The sequence below is a fragment of the Coregonus clupeaformis genome, chromosome 1 (assembly GCF_020615455.1).
Source record: "Coregonus clupeaformis isolate EN_2021a chromosome 1, ASM2061545v1, whole genome shotgun sequence".
In the NCBI taxonomy this organism is placed as follows: Eukaryota; Metazoa; Chordata; class Actinopteri; order Salmoniformes; family Salmonidae; genus Coregonus; species Coregonus clupeaformis.
This window is the reverse complement of record NC_059192.1, coordinates 50,136,128-50,151,361: the sequence shown is the minus strand read 5'-3', so window position 1 is coordinate 50,151,361 and position 15,234 is coordinate 50,136,128. Positions and strand designations below refer to the sequence as shown.

Below are 15,234 nucleotides of genomic sequence, written 5' to 3'. Positions count from 1 at the left end.
CCTTGAGTGGCCCAGCCAGAGCCTGGACTTGAACCCGATCGAACATCTCTGGAAAGACCTGAAAATAGCTGGGCAACGACGCTACCCATCCAACCTGACAGAGCTTGAGAGGAATGGGAGAAACTCCCCAAATACAGGTGTGCCAAGCTTGTAGCGTCATACCCAAGAAGACTCAAGGCTGTAATCGCTGCCAAAGGTGTTTCAACAAAGTACTGAGTAAAGGGTCTGACTACTTATGTAAATGTGATACGTTTTTTTATTTTTAATACATTTGCAAACACTTCTAAAAACCTGTTTTTGTTTTGTCATTATGGGGTATTGTGTGTAGATTGATGAGGGGGGAAAAAACGATTCAATCCATTTTTGAATAAGGCTGTAATGTAACAGAATTTGGAAAAAGTGAAGGGGTCTGAATACTTTCCGAATGCAGTGGATATGATATTACACTGTCATCAGCCCATAGAGGGTGGCATGAACAAAACAACCAGATGGCTTAGAGTCTGATTTGGAGGGTTAAGAACACTGCATGAGGCGTGTGACTTCATACTGGATTACTGCCTTATACTGAAGGCCGCTGCAGAGCTTTCACTGTGAGCTGTCAATCTGGGATCAATAAAACAGCAGGACTGTATCAGACTTCATAACCAAACAATCAAGAAGCCATTAGAAAGGCCAACAATGACATAAATGAAAATGCAGACTTTTGCCTCAGTCAATCATCCTGTACTAAAGCTACATAGAGAATGTCTGATGCGGAACACATTTTATGGATTACAATTAAGACATAAAATCAACATCGCTGAATACAGAACGATAAGTCAATTGAATATACTGGACCAAATGAAAGTCCAAAACATGCACACAATCAAAAATCAATCCATAAAATCACAAAAATTATAATCTCTTGAATGAATCAATATCCCCTATCCATACAAAAGCATGTAGATGAAAATGGACCTATAGCGAATATAAACGCTACATACTGTAAAGCCATGATTACATTCCAGATTAGGTATTGTATTTAGAAAGGGCCAATTGATCTGAACTCTCTAGACCAGAATATCTAGGAGTGGGGACATCTGATAAGCAAACTGATGAAATACATAAAAGGTTGGCTGAACAGAAGAAAACATATCAAAATAATTTTCCTCTTCACAGTTTACTAGTTACCGGTATGACATCCTCTGTGAACCACCACAACGGAGACTGAGTAATACACCAATAAAAATACTTTCCTGTTCAGGAAATTGTCAACGGTAAAGAAATACCAAAAATCTCATCAACCAGCCCAGTCATACCATGCAGGTCTTTTGCCTTCGATTATTCCTTGTCACTTAGATGTTCTAGACACATACTGTTGTTGTTACTGAATACATTGCTAACAGAAGTGGCACACAATGAGAATTGAAGGCATCTTCAAGGATAATTCTTCTCCCCCCAGAACCCAGTGAATACTTCCAAAACACGTCCACAAAAATGCCTTGAGAAGGATGTCTTGGTTCTTCTGAAAAGTACTGACACCATGTTTCATGGCATTTGGGTCTTCCTTTGCAATACCCCATGTAAAGTACTAGAGTTAACAATAGAACTATCGGCCTGTTTGTTTCTTGAAATGAAAATACATTGATGACAAAATCCAATGACAGATCAATAACAGAACAGAAGTGAAAGAATATAAATACTTTGACTGTTCTCGATCATCAACATCATAATATCTCCAGACCTCAGCCATAAAATAGTTGCATAAAAATCTAAATGTCAAAATCTACATTATTTGAATGAAGAAGCGATTGAAGAAATAAAATGTTAACACTTACAATTATAGAAAGACAATATAAAATAAAATCAAACAATTAAAAATCAATGAAAATTGTATTTTTGTTATCGAGAAAATAAACTTTGGAGTGAGACCAACAATTTCCGGAATTCATCGAGGGTGACCTTCCTAGTTCTTGTGTAGTTGACCAATTACAGAGAAGTGAGCCCTTAAGAGTGGGTGCTTCAGAGGGGCATCAGAACCAATATTTTCTGGGATTTGGGGGGGTTAGAAACCCCCCTCAGACAAAGAGGGATAGGCACTGAGAGTCTGTGTGGGGGTCAGGTCCACCATCCACTCACACCAGACAACAGCATGTGCTTGCAAGTGCTCGCACTCTCCACCATTCGTCCATTCAAAGATGGAGGGAAAGTTCTGATGTTATCAGATGCCTGGGGGAATCCAGGGCAAAAGAGAACAAACAAGGGAGAAGGCAACAACTCCATCCATCCTGCATATCGCCGATCATCTCAAGTGATGAGATGAAACGTTGCTCCATCTGGGCTGTTCCATGAGAACACACACTGGCTGGATGTTTACACACAGGAAATGACCGTGTATGGCTATATCCTGTAGTCGCCATTCTCCTCTCTGCAACAGTTTTGGAGTGTTTGAGAGACAGAAAACTAACCTCATTCAGAAACCCCTGAAGGACACTTTGTTCTGCTACTGGAGGATATTGCAGCTCACAGTTCACAGTGGCAAACAAAGGAAAGAACGCTGCAAACTTTACAGTTCAACTGGAAGCCAGGCATTGCACATATCTCTAAAGAATAGTCAGCTCTTGAATGTGGTTAGTAGAGAATGTGTGTATTTCCTGACTAAACTCATGAGAGACAGCAGCACGGACAAAGAAAGGACCAACACGAATCATCTCTCTCTTTGCTGGTAAGATAAAGAGTCCACAGAACAGAGAAGAGACGACAGATGAAGTGAGAGGAGAAAGTCCCCTAGTCTCAGTCCAGCAGGTTACCATGCTCCTGTGCCCGGGTCAGGCTGTCTTTGCGGTGCAGGTGGTGGACTCCCATCCTCTTTGGACTCTTCAGGGGTCGGCCGGGGGTGGAAGTGGAGGAGTTAGCGGGAAGGGGAGGGGTGTTCTCTGTGTAGTCCTCTAGCCCTGCCAGGACCCGGGGGACTATGACGGGGAAATCCTGGGGCAGGATGTCTCTCTCCTCTGCAGAGCTGCCTACAGACCCAGTCTCCTCCACAAAATCATTCCTCTTGGCCTCCGCCGGGCTGGTCTCTATGGTGATGGCCGTTGACACGGTGTCGCCACTGGCGTCGTCTTGGTCGTTGTCCAGTGAGTCCAGGGCCATTAGCAGCTGCTCGCTCTCCTCGGTGGAGAAGTCTGCTCCGTAATGTCCCCTCCTGGTGCGGAGGTCAGCCATGCTGCTGGTGTCAGTGTCCAGGCTGGACTCTCGGCTTGCTGTCCAGCTGTGGGTGGAGGACCCCTCCTCCCCGTCCGAGTAGGCCCCCCTGTCGGACCCCCCGCCCACTGGCTTGCCGGTCCGGGTCCTCTCCAGGTCCGTGACCGTCTCGCTGCTGAAGGAGGTGCGGTTAACCAGGGTGCCCTCAGAGGATGGGGCCATCTTCTCCACAAACATGCGCTGCCAATTGGCCAGCAGGTCCTCCTCGGAGCTACCTGAGCTGGCAAAGGCGCTGGGGGGCTGAGGGGGGCTGCTGAAGGGGCTGGACTGGCTGGAGAGGGGTTCTGCTGTGTCCAGCTGAGTAGGGGTGCGGCAGGGGTCACGCTGCCTGCCTCCCCCTGAGGAGGAGGAAGCCCCAGATCCCCAGCCCCCGTCCGACACGGCGGGGCTGTTGGGCACGGTGCGCTGGCGCTCGTTCTCCTCGTCGTTCTGCACCAGGCTGAGGGAGATGGCCTGGCGTGTTGCGTAGGTGCAGTTGGGCAGGGGACTGTTCTTGGGGATCTTCACCTTGTCGTCCGAGGAGAACTCTATCACCTTGCGGCCGGGATATAGGGGGTGGGGCGGAGGGGGGGCTGGGTAGGGGTTGAGCTTCTCGAAGGCCCCACCCTCTCTACCCTCCTCTCCTGATTGGCCGTCTGCTGACAGGCTGCTCTGGCTCCGACACATGCCGTTCTGCTGGAGGAGCTCCTGGGCCTGGCTGCTCTGGGCTGGGGCCCTCCTGCTGTGACCGGGACCCCCGTTCTCTCTACCCCCTTCTCCTGCCTGGGGCCCCGTCATGTCCACATGCACAAACACGTCCTCTGCCTGGGGCCGGCCTGAGCTACTGCTGGACTGGGCAGAGTTGAGCACCAGAGGCTCAGGCTTCTCCAGGACGCGGGCAATGACGGAGGTGGGCACCACGTCGGCGGGCGTCAGGCTCATGGTGTCAGAGTCCTGGCCCTGGGCTCCCTGGGAACTCTTATCCGGCAGACTGGCCTTCATGTGCTTGTTCACCATGTCCTGCAGCTCATAGGGCAGCTGGAAGACAAGAGAGGAGACACAAACACAAAACGTGACAGATTTCACAGACAGGCAAAGAGATCATGTCAAAATCAAAAGTCACAGGCTTGTCAAACTCTGATGACTTTCTGAACTTTAAGGCTACTTTAAAACTAGAGTCCTGTGGTACACTAAAGTACTTAATATTAGACGTAACTTGTATAGAAAACACGTTACTTAATAATGAGAACAACTCCCCCACCTGCAGTATCTCCCAATTCCCTCCATTAACTTGAACAACTTTAAAGGTCCAATGCAGCTGTTTTTATCTCAATATCAAATAATTTCTGGGTAACAACTAAGTACCGTACTGTGATTGTTTTCAATTAAAATGGTCAAAAAGAAAACAAAAATAGCTTCTTTGCAAAGAGCAATTTCTCAAGCAAGAATTTTGCTAGGACTGTCGAAGTGGTCTAAGTGGGGAGGGGAAAACTGAAAACTAGCTGTTATTGGCAGAGCGTTTTGGAACTCTTTCTTATTGGTCTATTAACTAATTTACCGCCTGGTGATGTCATCAGGCAGGCCAAAATTCCATCCCACCAAAACAGGCAGAAACGTTTGACGGTCTTTTACAGCTCTTACACTAAAAAGGGCATTATCATAATTTTCACAATTTCACAGTATTATTCCAACCTCATAGCCTGGAAATATATATAAAACACAGGAAAATCACATTTTGACTGCACTGGGCCTTTAAAAACCTGCATCTCACAAGGGCTGACAAATCTTTCCGACTTGCGGCGCTTTTAAACAGCATGTGATGCCACTTTAAGAGCTATTTAGATCCTCATGTCAAATGCATTAAGCTTTCATTTTCCCTAATAACCGAATGGCAAAGACTTGGCACTCATATCTCTCCCATGCAAGGACTTTGTGCTCCCATCCAAATTAGAAAGCGGCACATCTCAGTGGGATACGAGTAGTCATGATTGTCAATTACAGTTCCAGATTATTTCTAAAAGACCTGCTGTGATCCTGTAGTGGATCAGTCTCCCTGTGTAAGAGCAGTGAGTGACACTAACACATGGCTGCTAAATCAGACATCACTGGGCTGTCTGATGCTAGATATGTGAATGGAAGAGAACAGAGGGATCTACAGTGAGGGAAAAAAGTATTTGATCCCCTGCTGATTTTGTACATTTGCCCACTGACAAAGAAATGATCAGTCTATAATTTTAATGGTAGGTTTATTTGAACAGTGAGAGACAGAATAACAACAAAAAAATCCAGAAAAACACATGTCAAAAATGTTATAAATTGATTTGCATTTTAATGAGGGAACTAAGTATTTGACCCCCTCTCAATCAGAAAGATTTCTGTCTCCCAGGTGTCTTTTATACAGGTAACGAGCTGAGATTAGGAGCACACTCTTAAAGGGAGTGCTCCTAATCTCAGTTTGTTACCTGTATAAAAGACACCTGTCTACAGAAGCAATCAATCAATCAGATTCCAAACTCTCCACCACGGCCAAGACCAAAGAGCTTTCCAAGGATGTCAGGGACAAGATTGTAGACCTACACAAGGCTGGAATGGGCTACAAGACCATCGCCAAGCAGCTTGGTGAGAAGGTGACAACAGTTGGTGCGATTATTCACAAATGGAAGAAACACAAAATAACTGTCAATCTCCCTCGGCCTGGGGCTCCATGCAAGATCTCACCTCGTGGAGTTGCAATGATCATGAGAACGGTGAGGAATCAGCCCAGAACTACACGGGAGGATCTTGTCAATGATCTCAAGGCAGCTGGGACCATAGTCACCAAGAAAACAATTGGTAACACACTACGCCGTGAAGGACTGAAATCCTGCAGCGCCCGCAAGGTCCCCCTGCTCAAGAAAGCACATATACAGGCCCGTCTGAAGTTTGCCAATGAACATCTGAATGATTCAGAGGAGAACTGGGTGAAAGTGTTGTGGTCAGATGAGACCAAAATCGATCTCTTTGGCATCAACCCAACTCGCCGTGTTTGGAGGAGGAGGAATGCTGCCTATGACCCCAAGAACACCATCAAACATGGAGGTGGAAACATTCTGCTTTGGGGGTGTTTTTCTGCTAAGGGGACAGGACAACTTCACCGCATCAAAGAGACGATGGACGGCGCCATGTACCGTCAAATCTTGGGTGAGAACCTCCTTCCCTCAGCCAGGGTATTGAACATGGGTATTCCAGCATGACAATGACCCAAAACACACGGCCAAGGCAACAAAGGAGTGGCTCAAGAAGAAGCACATTAAGGTCCTGGAGTGGCCTAGCCAGTCTCCAGACCTTAATCCCATATAAAATCTGTGGAGGGAGCTGAAGGTTCGAGTTGCCAAATGTCAGGCTCGAAACCTTAATGACTTGGAGAAGATCTGCAAAGAGGAGTGGGACAAAATCCCTCCTGAAATGTGTGCAACTACAAGAAACGTCTGACTTCTGATTGCCAACAAGGGTTTTGCCACCAAGTACTAAGTCATGTTTTGCAGAGGGGTCAAATTCTTATTTCCCTCATTAAAATGCAAATCAATTTCTAACATTTTTTACATGCGTTTTTCTGGATGTTTTTGTTGTTATTCTGTCTCTCACTGTTCAAATAAACCTACCATTAAAATTATAGACTGATCTTTGTCAGTGGGCAAACGTACAAAATCAGCAGGGGATCAAATACTTTTTTCCCTCACTGTATCTGAACTTCAGTCAGCGCTGTAAAAAAAAAAACGAACCTCCAATGAGATAACTGAAGGGTGGCGAGAAAGAAAGAGAATGTGAGTAGAGGCAGTAAAGAAAAAAAGGCCGGCATCTAGGGACCTTCTATCACGGTTTTACTGGGTGTGACGAGCTATGGCTGAGATATTGATTTGTGGAAAATGGGCAGAGAGAATAAGCGATTCCACAGTCCCCGCTCGCTGATGCCCTAACGATCCTGGTGAACAACGATCGGCACGCCCGCCTCCCCTTCACTTCCTCTGGTCAGCAGGGTGGGCCAGGCAGGATCAATACAACAGTAAAGGGCTGCCAGGTGACTCCTACTCTACTAGTCAGAATTTGACATGACATACCCCTGACCTCTGCCCAATTACATATAGAGATCTAACAAGCTGCCAAGAGTCATGGGTCATGACTCTAGCAAGAAGTGTTTCATTCTTCAGTGAGTGAGATACCTTTTTTTAGCACCATTCTTTCCTGTAGAACACTGGCTGTATTATTATAAGCACTGCAGACAATCATTGTGATGTAAATCTGCATGGGTCCATTGATGGCCACAGTCATGGTCATTTTACATGCTATTGTACTAACCGCCTACTCACGGCAAATTCTATCAATACGCATAAACTCAACAACAGAGGAACAGTTTGAGGCAAAGTGGGTATCATATATATGGCATAATGCCTAGGGAGACAAAAGCTTAGCTTTCTCAGAACAATCACATGTGCAGCAGTGTGAATTGGTGCTTGCAGACAGCCAATCCACTCTAGTGATAAGCTTCAGGACTGGGCTGCTGGGCAACTCCTGCCATGCTGTATAATTGACTTGTGTTTCCTTAGCCAATCTTCAGAATCCATCAAATCTCCCACAGATGGCTGCTGCCCGCATGATAAGATGATTTGTATACACGGCTGAGGGAGATGGCCTCCCCTCCCAGGGAGCAGCTCACCTGGACACAGGATGACTCAATGCTGTCTGTCTGACAGCCTGTCTGCTTGCCTCTCTGCCTCTCCATGTCCATACTGCCAGATCTTTTCCCAGGAGGACTCTATAACCATGGTTATCCATGTTTCCCTTTGGTGTACTTTTATGATGCTTCTGTCTTACTTATTCTCTCCTAATGGATAAGGACTGTCAAGGGGATATTGCCTTATGGCCAATGCTTTGATAAAAAAAAAATATGTCATCATCTTCAAGGCACTTCACTTGTTTTGTATTGCGAAAATAGCTCACTGCAGCAATTGGATCTCAATCTGAAGACCCATTACAAGAACTACCACTTTCTGGGACTATGTTCTCATCTATGTCCTGAGTGGCTTAGTTGGTTCAAGGTTGGCGCTGGCAATGTTAAGATGTTTGAAATGCCAAGATGCTACAAATGTATGCACTCATTGTACCAAACCCCCTACAGTTGATGTCCACGCCCCCACATAAATCAAATTAGCATAATAAAAACATCCCCATACAAATCTGCCTGTTTAAAGCATGTCGGCCTTCAGCATCTGCGGTGAAAGGCGGCAGAGCTACAGCAGTGTTTTTCAGACCATGAGACATCACGAAAATTGGTCACGAAAACATCTGTAGCGTCCGAACGGTTGTTTTGCTCTAGGATGCCCACAAGCCTCACAAGACTCGTCTGAAGGTAGCCCGGTACCAGTTTGAAAAATGAATGGAAGCATGGAAGTAGTTTAGTGCCTAAAAAAAGGGGTTAAATATGTGTAAAACATTTTTTAAAGTAGTTTCATGATCTTTCTTATATCTCTCATAGGATAGAGACTTGAAAACAAATGTTCTTTAGATTTCTTTTTTTACTATCTGTTTTCCCATGTATGAATCTGTTATTCAATGCGTTTCTATGGGCTAATAGCGGTAAAGCCAAATTCAATGTTCCATCAAATAATGTTTTTATATATATATACTAAACGGTCAAAAATTTTAGAACACCTACTCATGATGAGGATTTTTCATTTAGATAAACAAAGTTAATCACAACATGACGAACACGGAGCCAGGGTTAAACATGGGTAGATCGCTGTTGCTAGGCAAGAACTTAATTAATTCCTCTCACTGGGTTTGTGTGTGAAATGGGGATCTGACCTCGGGTCGAATTCCTCGCTCTTACCTAATCCACGGCTGTCCTACCTTATCAGAGACTGAAACCAGACTGTAGCCTTTTGCCTCTCTCCTCAGACAAAGTCCTGAAAACGGAGCCAGAGTTGAACAGAGTTCAGACTAAACATGAGTAATTACAGCATGATGGGAGGGGAGAGAGGGGTTGGGTTTGGGTATGTTTGAGATATTGAGTGTGGACCTGCCATGTCCAACAATCAATCTCCAGGTCAAGCCAGGGTGAGCCTGGGTTGAACAGAGTTCAAACTGAACATGATTATTTTTGCATGACAAGGGCTTGATTGATTGTACCATCATTGTTTCCAAACTGAATAGAAGTCAGATTTCGCCACTATCATAGACTAAGGAAGTGGGCGGAGCGGTCAAGAGGGGGAAACTGAAGACAGTGGTGGGGGAACCCAAGAGGGAGGGGTTTTAAGCTCAAATGTATGTAAATATGACTATATAAACGGAGAGCTGAGTGGTAGAAGAAAGATGCTTTGCAAACCACTATTGCGTATGTAATAAAGTCTATCTTAATTCTACAAAAACTCTGAAATACTTTTGTTCTTTGATTAGTATAAGGACGAATTTGCTACATTACTCATTCAAGAGTTTTCTTTATTTTTACTAATAGTGAAGACATCAAAACTATGAAATAACACATATGGAATCATGTAGTAACCAAAAAAAAGTGTTAAACAAATCCAAATATATTTTATATTTGAGATTCTTGGCATTCTCTCAACCAGCTTCATAAGGTAGTCACCTGGGATGCATTTCAATTAATAGGCGTGCCTTCTTAAAAGTTAATTTGTGGAATTTCTTTCCTTCTTAATCTATTTCAGCCAATCAGTTGTGTTGTAACAAGGGGGGGGTTATACAGAAGATAGCCCTATTTGGTAAAAAAAAGTCCATATTATGGCAAGAACAGCTCAAATAAGCAAAGAGAAACGACAGTCCATCATTACTTTAAGACATGAAGGTCAGTCAATACGGAACATTTCAAGAACTTTGAAAGTAGCAAAAACCATCAAGTGCTATGATGAAACTGGCTCTCATGAGGACCGCCACAGGAATGGAAGACCCAGAGTTTCCTCTGCTGCAGAGGATAAGTTCATTAGAGTTACCAGCCTCAGAAATTGCAGCCGTAATGAATGCTTCACAGAGTTCAAGTAATAGACACATCTTAACATCAACTGTTCAGAGGAGACTGTATGAATCAGGCCTTCATGGTCGAATTGCTACAAAGAAACCACTACTAAAGGACACCAATAATAAGAAGAGACTTACTTGGGCCAATAAACACGAGCAATGGACATTAGCAGGGACGGCCTGTTCAATAGGGCGATATGGGCGACGCACTGCCAAACGTGAAAAGGAAGGGATTTTTTTTCTAATCAATTATATCACGGCAACAGTAGTTATCAGTGTTGTAATCTGATCTGACTGCCACTAAATGTCAAATCAGGCTAAAGTCGTGCTTCAAATGGCCCCGCCCGTTTTTGGGCGATTTCAGTCAGGTTGAAAATCGCCCAGAAGTCTCTCATAGCCTGTCATGTAAAATCTATTTTTTTCAAATTTCAAAGCTTTCAATACATTCTCTATGGGTGTCTGTGGGCTTGCACTTACGCGCTTTCGTCATACGTGACGTAACCATGAACGTAACTAAGACAATAGCGGCTAGCAGCGTCTCTTTGCGACCTGCAGTGTGGCGTTATTTTATGTTTTTAATTTGTACACTTAGTGGCGTTATTTTATGTTTTTAATTTGTACACTTAGTTTACAAACATTCTGCCAACCATGGATTTCGAGTGGTGGGTTTTGGACTGATCTTGTTGATCGTGTACATACCCGCTACGAACGGACTAAATAATGAAAACGTTGCTGGCAGCGGAATCCAATACAGCTGGGAGACTTGGCTGGATGACAGAGTCCCAGACAGAGAAGTGGAGCCGGCCGGCTTCACCCTGGTCGGAGCGGACCTCGATCTGACAGTCACAGGGAAAATCGATCCTGGTAAGAGAGCGACTCTGTACCCCCGAGCCCCGACATTGAACTGCTTTCTGTGTCACTGTGACCTTACTATCTGCCCCGTGAGTTCCCCCAATTGTTTGTTACCGTTGTGTACTGTTGATAATCACAAGTTTACTGGAGAACTGAGACCAAGTAGAGACTTTGGACAGGGTGGATATGCACAAGATTTTAGTCAGACCAAGCTATAACATTATATATTTACTACGACAGTACATTCAACCAAAAGCTAATATAACAAAGGCATCAGAGATTATTTATAATCTGTCACAGAAACTGGAATCCATCTCCCCAGATCAGTCAATAAATGCTTCTGGTATTGACTTATATGCTGCCCCTGTCTTCATGTTGTTGCTGGACATATCTTTTTTTAAATGTGTGTAGGTCACCTAAATCATCAGAAAAATTGCCCCTCCTGAGAATTTTTTCAGGAGCCGCCACTGGACATTAGGCTGATGGAAATGTGTCCTTTGGTCTGGAGTCCAAATTTGAGATTTTTGGTTCCAACCGCCGTGTCTTTGTGAGACGCGGTGTGGGTGAACAGATGATCTCCGCAACGTGTATTTCCCACCGTAAAGCATGGAGGAGGAGGTGTTATGGTGTGGGGATGCTTTGCTGGTGACACTGTCTGTGATATATTTAGAATTCTGCAGCGATACGCCATCCCATCTGGTTTGGGCTTAGTGGGACTATCATTTGTTTTTCAAAAGGACAATGACCCAACACACCTCCAGGCTGTGTAAGGGCTATTTTACCAAGAAGGAGAGTGATGGAGTACTGCATCAGATGACCTGGCCTCCACAATCCCCAACCTCAACCAAATTGAGATGGTTTAGGATGAGTCGGACCGCAGAGTGAAGGAAAAGCAGCCAACAAGTTCTCAGCGTATGTGCGAAAAGTATTCCAGGTGAAGCTGGTTGAGAGAATTTTTTTATTTTTTATTTCACCTTTATTTAACCAGGTAAACCAGTTGAGAACAGGTTCTCATTTACAACTGCGACCTGGCCAAGATAAAGCAAAGCAGTGCAATAAAAACAACACAGAGTTACATATGGGGTAAAAAAACATAAAGTCAAAAATACAACAGAAAATATATATACAGTGTGTGCAAATGTAGCAAGTTATGGAGGTAAGGCAATAAATAGGCTATAGTGCAGAATAATTACAATAGTATTAACACTGGAATGCTAGATGTGCAAGAGATTATGTGCAAATAGAGATACTGGGGTGCAAAAGAGCAAAATAAATAACAATATAGGGATGAGGTAGTTGGGTGGGCTAATTTCAGATGGGCTGTGTACAGGTGCAGTGATCGGTAAGGTGCTCTGACAACTGATGCTTAAAGTTATTGAGGGAGATAAGAGTCTCCAGCTTCAGAGATTTTTGCAATTCGTTCCAGTCATTGGCAGCAGAGAACTGGAAGGAATGGCGGCCAAAGGAGGTGTTGGCTTTGGGAATGACCAGTGAGATATACCTGCTGGAGCGCAGACTACGGGTGGGTGCTGCTTTGGTGACCAATGAGCTAAGATAAGGCGGGGATTTGCCTAGCAGTGATTTATAGATGGCCTGGAGCCAGTGGGTTTGACGACCGAACATGTAGTGAGGACCAGCCAACAAGAGCGTACAGGTCACAGTGGTGGGTAGTGTATGGGGCTTTGGAGACAAAACGGATGGCACTGTGATAGACTACATCCAATTTGCTGAGTAGAGTGTTGGAGGCTATTTTGTAAATGACATCGCCGAAGTCAAGGATCGGTAGGATAGTCAGTTTTACGAGGGCATGTTTGGCAGCATGAGTGAAGGAGGCTTTGTTGCGAAATAGGAAAGCCGATTCTAGATTTAACTTTGGATTGGAGATTCTTTATGTGAGTCTGGAAGTTGAGTTTACAGTCTAACCAGACACCTAGGTATTTGTAGTTGTCCACATACTCTAGGTCAGACCCGTCGAGAGTGGTGATTCTAGTCGGGTGGGCGGGTGCCAGCAGCGTTCGATTGAAAAGCATGCATTTAGTTTTACTAGTGTTTAAGAGCAGTTGGAGGCTACTGAAGAATTGTTGTATGGCATTGAAGCTCGTTTGGAGGTTTGTTAACACAGTGTCCAATGAAGGGCCAGATGTATACAAAATGGTGTCGTCTGCGTAGAGGTGGATCTGAGAGTCACCAGCAGCAAGAGCGACATCATTGATATACACGGAGAAAAGTGTCGGCCCAAGAATTGAACCCTGTGGCACCCCCATAGAGACTGCCATAGGTCCAGACAACAGGCCCTCCGATTTGACACACTGAACTCTATCTGAGAAGTAGTTGGTGAACCAGGCGAGGTAGTCATTTGAGAAACCAAGGCTATTTAGTCTGCCAATAAGAATGCGGTGGTTGACAGAGTCGAAAGCCTTGGCCAGGTCGATGAAGACGGCTGCACAGTACTGTCTATTATCAATCGCGGTTATAATATCGTTTATGACCTTGAGCGTGGCTGAAGTGCACCCGTGACCAGCTCGGAAACCGGATTGCATAGCGGAGAAGGTACGGTGGTATTCGAAATGGTCGGTGATCTGTTTGTTAACTTGGCTTTCAAATACTTTCGAAAGGCAGGGCAGGATGGATATAGGTCTGTAGCAGTTTGGATCTAGAGTGTCACTCCCTTTGAAGAGGGGGATGACCGCGGCAGCTTTCCAAATGCCAAGAGTGTGCAAAGCTGTCATCAAGGCAAAGGGTGGCTATTTGAAGAATCTCAAATATAAAATATATTTGGATTTGTTTAACACTTTTTTTGGTTACTACATGATTCCATATGTGTTATTTCATAGTTTTGATGTCTTCACTATTATTCTACAATGTATCAGCTGATCATAAAACAAGGGAATAAAATGAGGTGTGTGAACAGATCTGCAGCTTGTGGCAGATTGTTGGGTTTCCCAGCAGTAATCAATTATGGCAGGACTGGGAGATCTTTCTGCTTAGATGAATTATACTTGCCTGGCTACCAAAACTCCTTGCTCTGGCCAAACGCTACGCCCACGGACGTTAGTTTCTTCTCCGCAATGAGTCGATCTGAGTACCTCCCAGGAACCAATGGGTTGGGCCAGAGCCAGAACACACGTGGGTAAAGAGGCATTTTGAAAATGTGTCTTTGGCTTTGATACTCTGATTGGTTAAAGAGAGTACTTTGTTTAGTACAACACCCCTCATTTTGACGTCACCACAAACAACTTCAACGATGACAGTCTCAGACTGAAGTATGTAGCCAACAGAGCCGTGTACGAATTCAGGCAAGAATGATACATCCCCTAAAAATAGTCCTGGCTGGCAGTCACGGCCCTGCAGCGACAACATGGTTGTCACATCGGCAGTAATAGTCCTCTAGAGACCAGAGCATCAGGCGTTAAGACAGCACCGTCGATTCATATACTAACTAACTGAAGGTGTTAGAGCAGCAGGTAGCCCTGTGGATCAATGGACTAGGAAAAATACCTTAAATCCCTAAGCCGCACCTTCAAACACTGTCTCTCATTTACTATGGGGGATTGGATTGTTAAGAGCACAGGTAGCGGAGACCATGACGTAACTAAAATTCACTGAAAAGGGTCGGACTTTGGCACTAAAATTAGGCATCTACCAGTTTATTTATAATTTAGTTGAACAAAAAGTAGAATATCTATAAACTGCTACTTTTGAAATGTAATTCAAATCGTAACTGCAAATCAAGTGTATCCAGACATAAGCACTAGTTGTTCATTTCTTACAACCAACATGACAGTATTGACTGTTCAGTGTTTAACATGTGATGCCCAACTTCCATCAACAAGTCTCCTTCGCACCTATGGTGATTAAGTCCTAGACCACTGTTATTCTACCCACAAGCAAGCATACAAGGCCCTCCCTCGTCCGTCATTCGGCAAATCAGATCATGACTCTGTACTGTGCTCAAACAGGAAGCACCAGTGACTCGCTCAGTTGAAAAATGGTCACCAGAATCAGAGGTTATGCTACAGAACTGCTTTGCTAGCGCTGATTGGAATATGTTTTGAGACTCTGCCGATAACATTGACGAGCTAACCACCAGTCACCGGCTTGATTAGGAAATGCATTGGCGGCGTTGTCCCCAAAGTGAAGGTTCGCTACTTC

The 15,234-nt window shown here is 44.5% G+C and overlaps 1 protein-coding gene across 1 annotated transcript in view; it reads right to left on the bottom strand.

Annotated features, from left to right (window-relative positions):
• Positions 1-362: 362 nt before the first annotated feature.
• LOC121569551 (tight junction-associated protein 1-like) overlaps positions 363-15,234 on the bottom strand; it is a 117,130-nt gene continuing 102,258 nt past the window's right edge. The window contains exon 10 of the mRNA XM_041880615.2: positions 363-4,260. Coding sequence (XP_041736549.2) covers positions 2,773-4,260 — 1,488 coding nt within the window. The 3' untranslated portion in view covers positions 363-2,772. The remainder of the gene's footprint in view (positions 4,261-15,234) is intronic.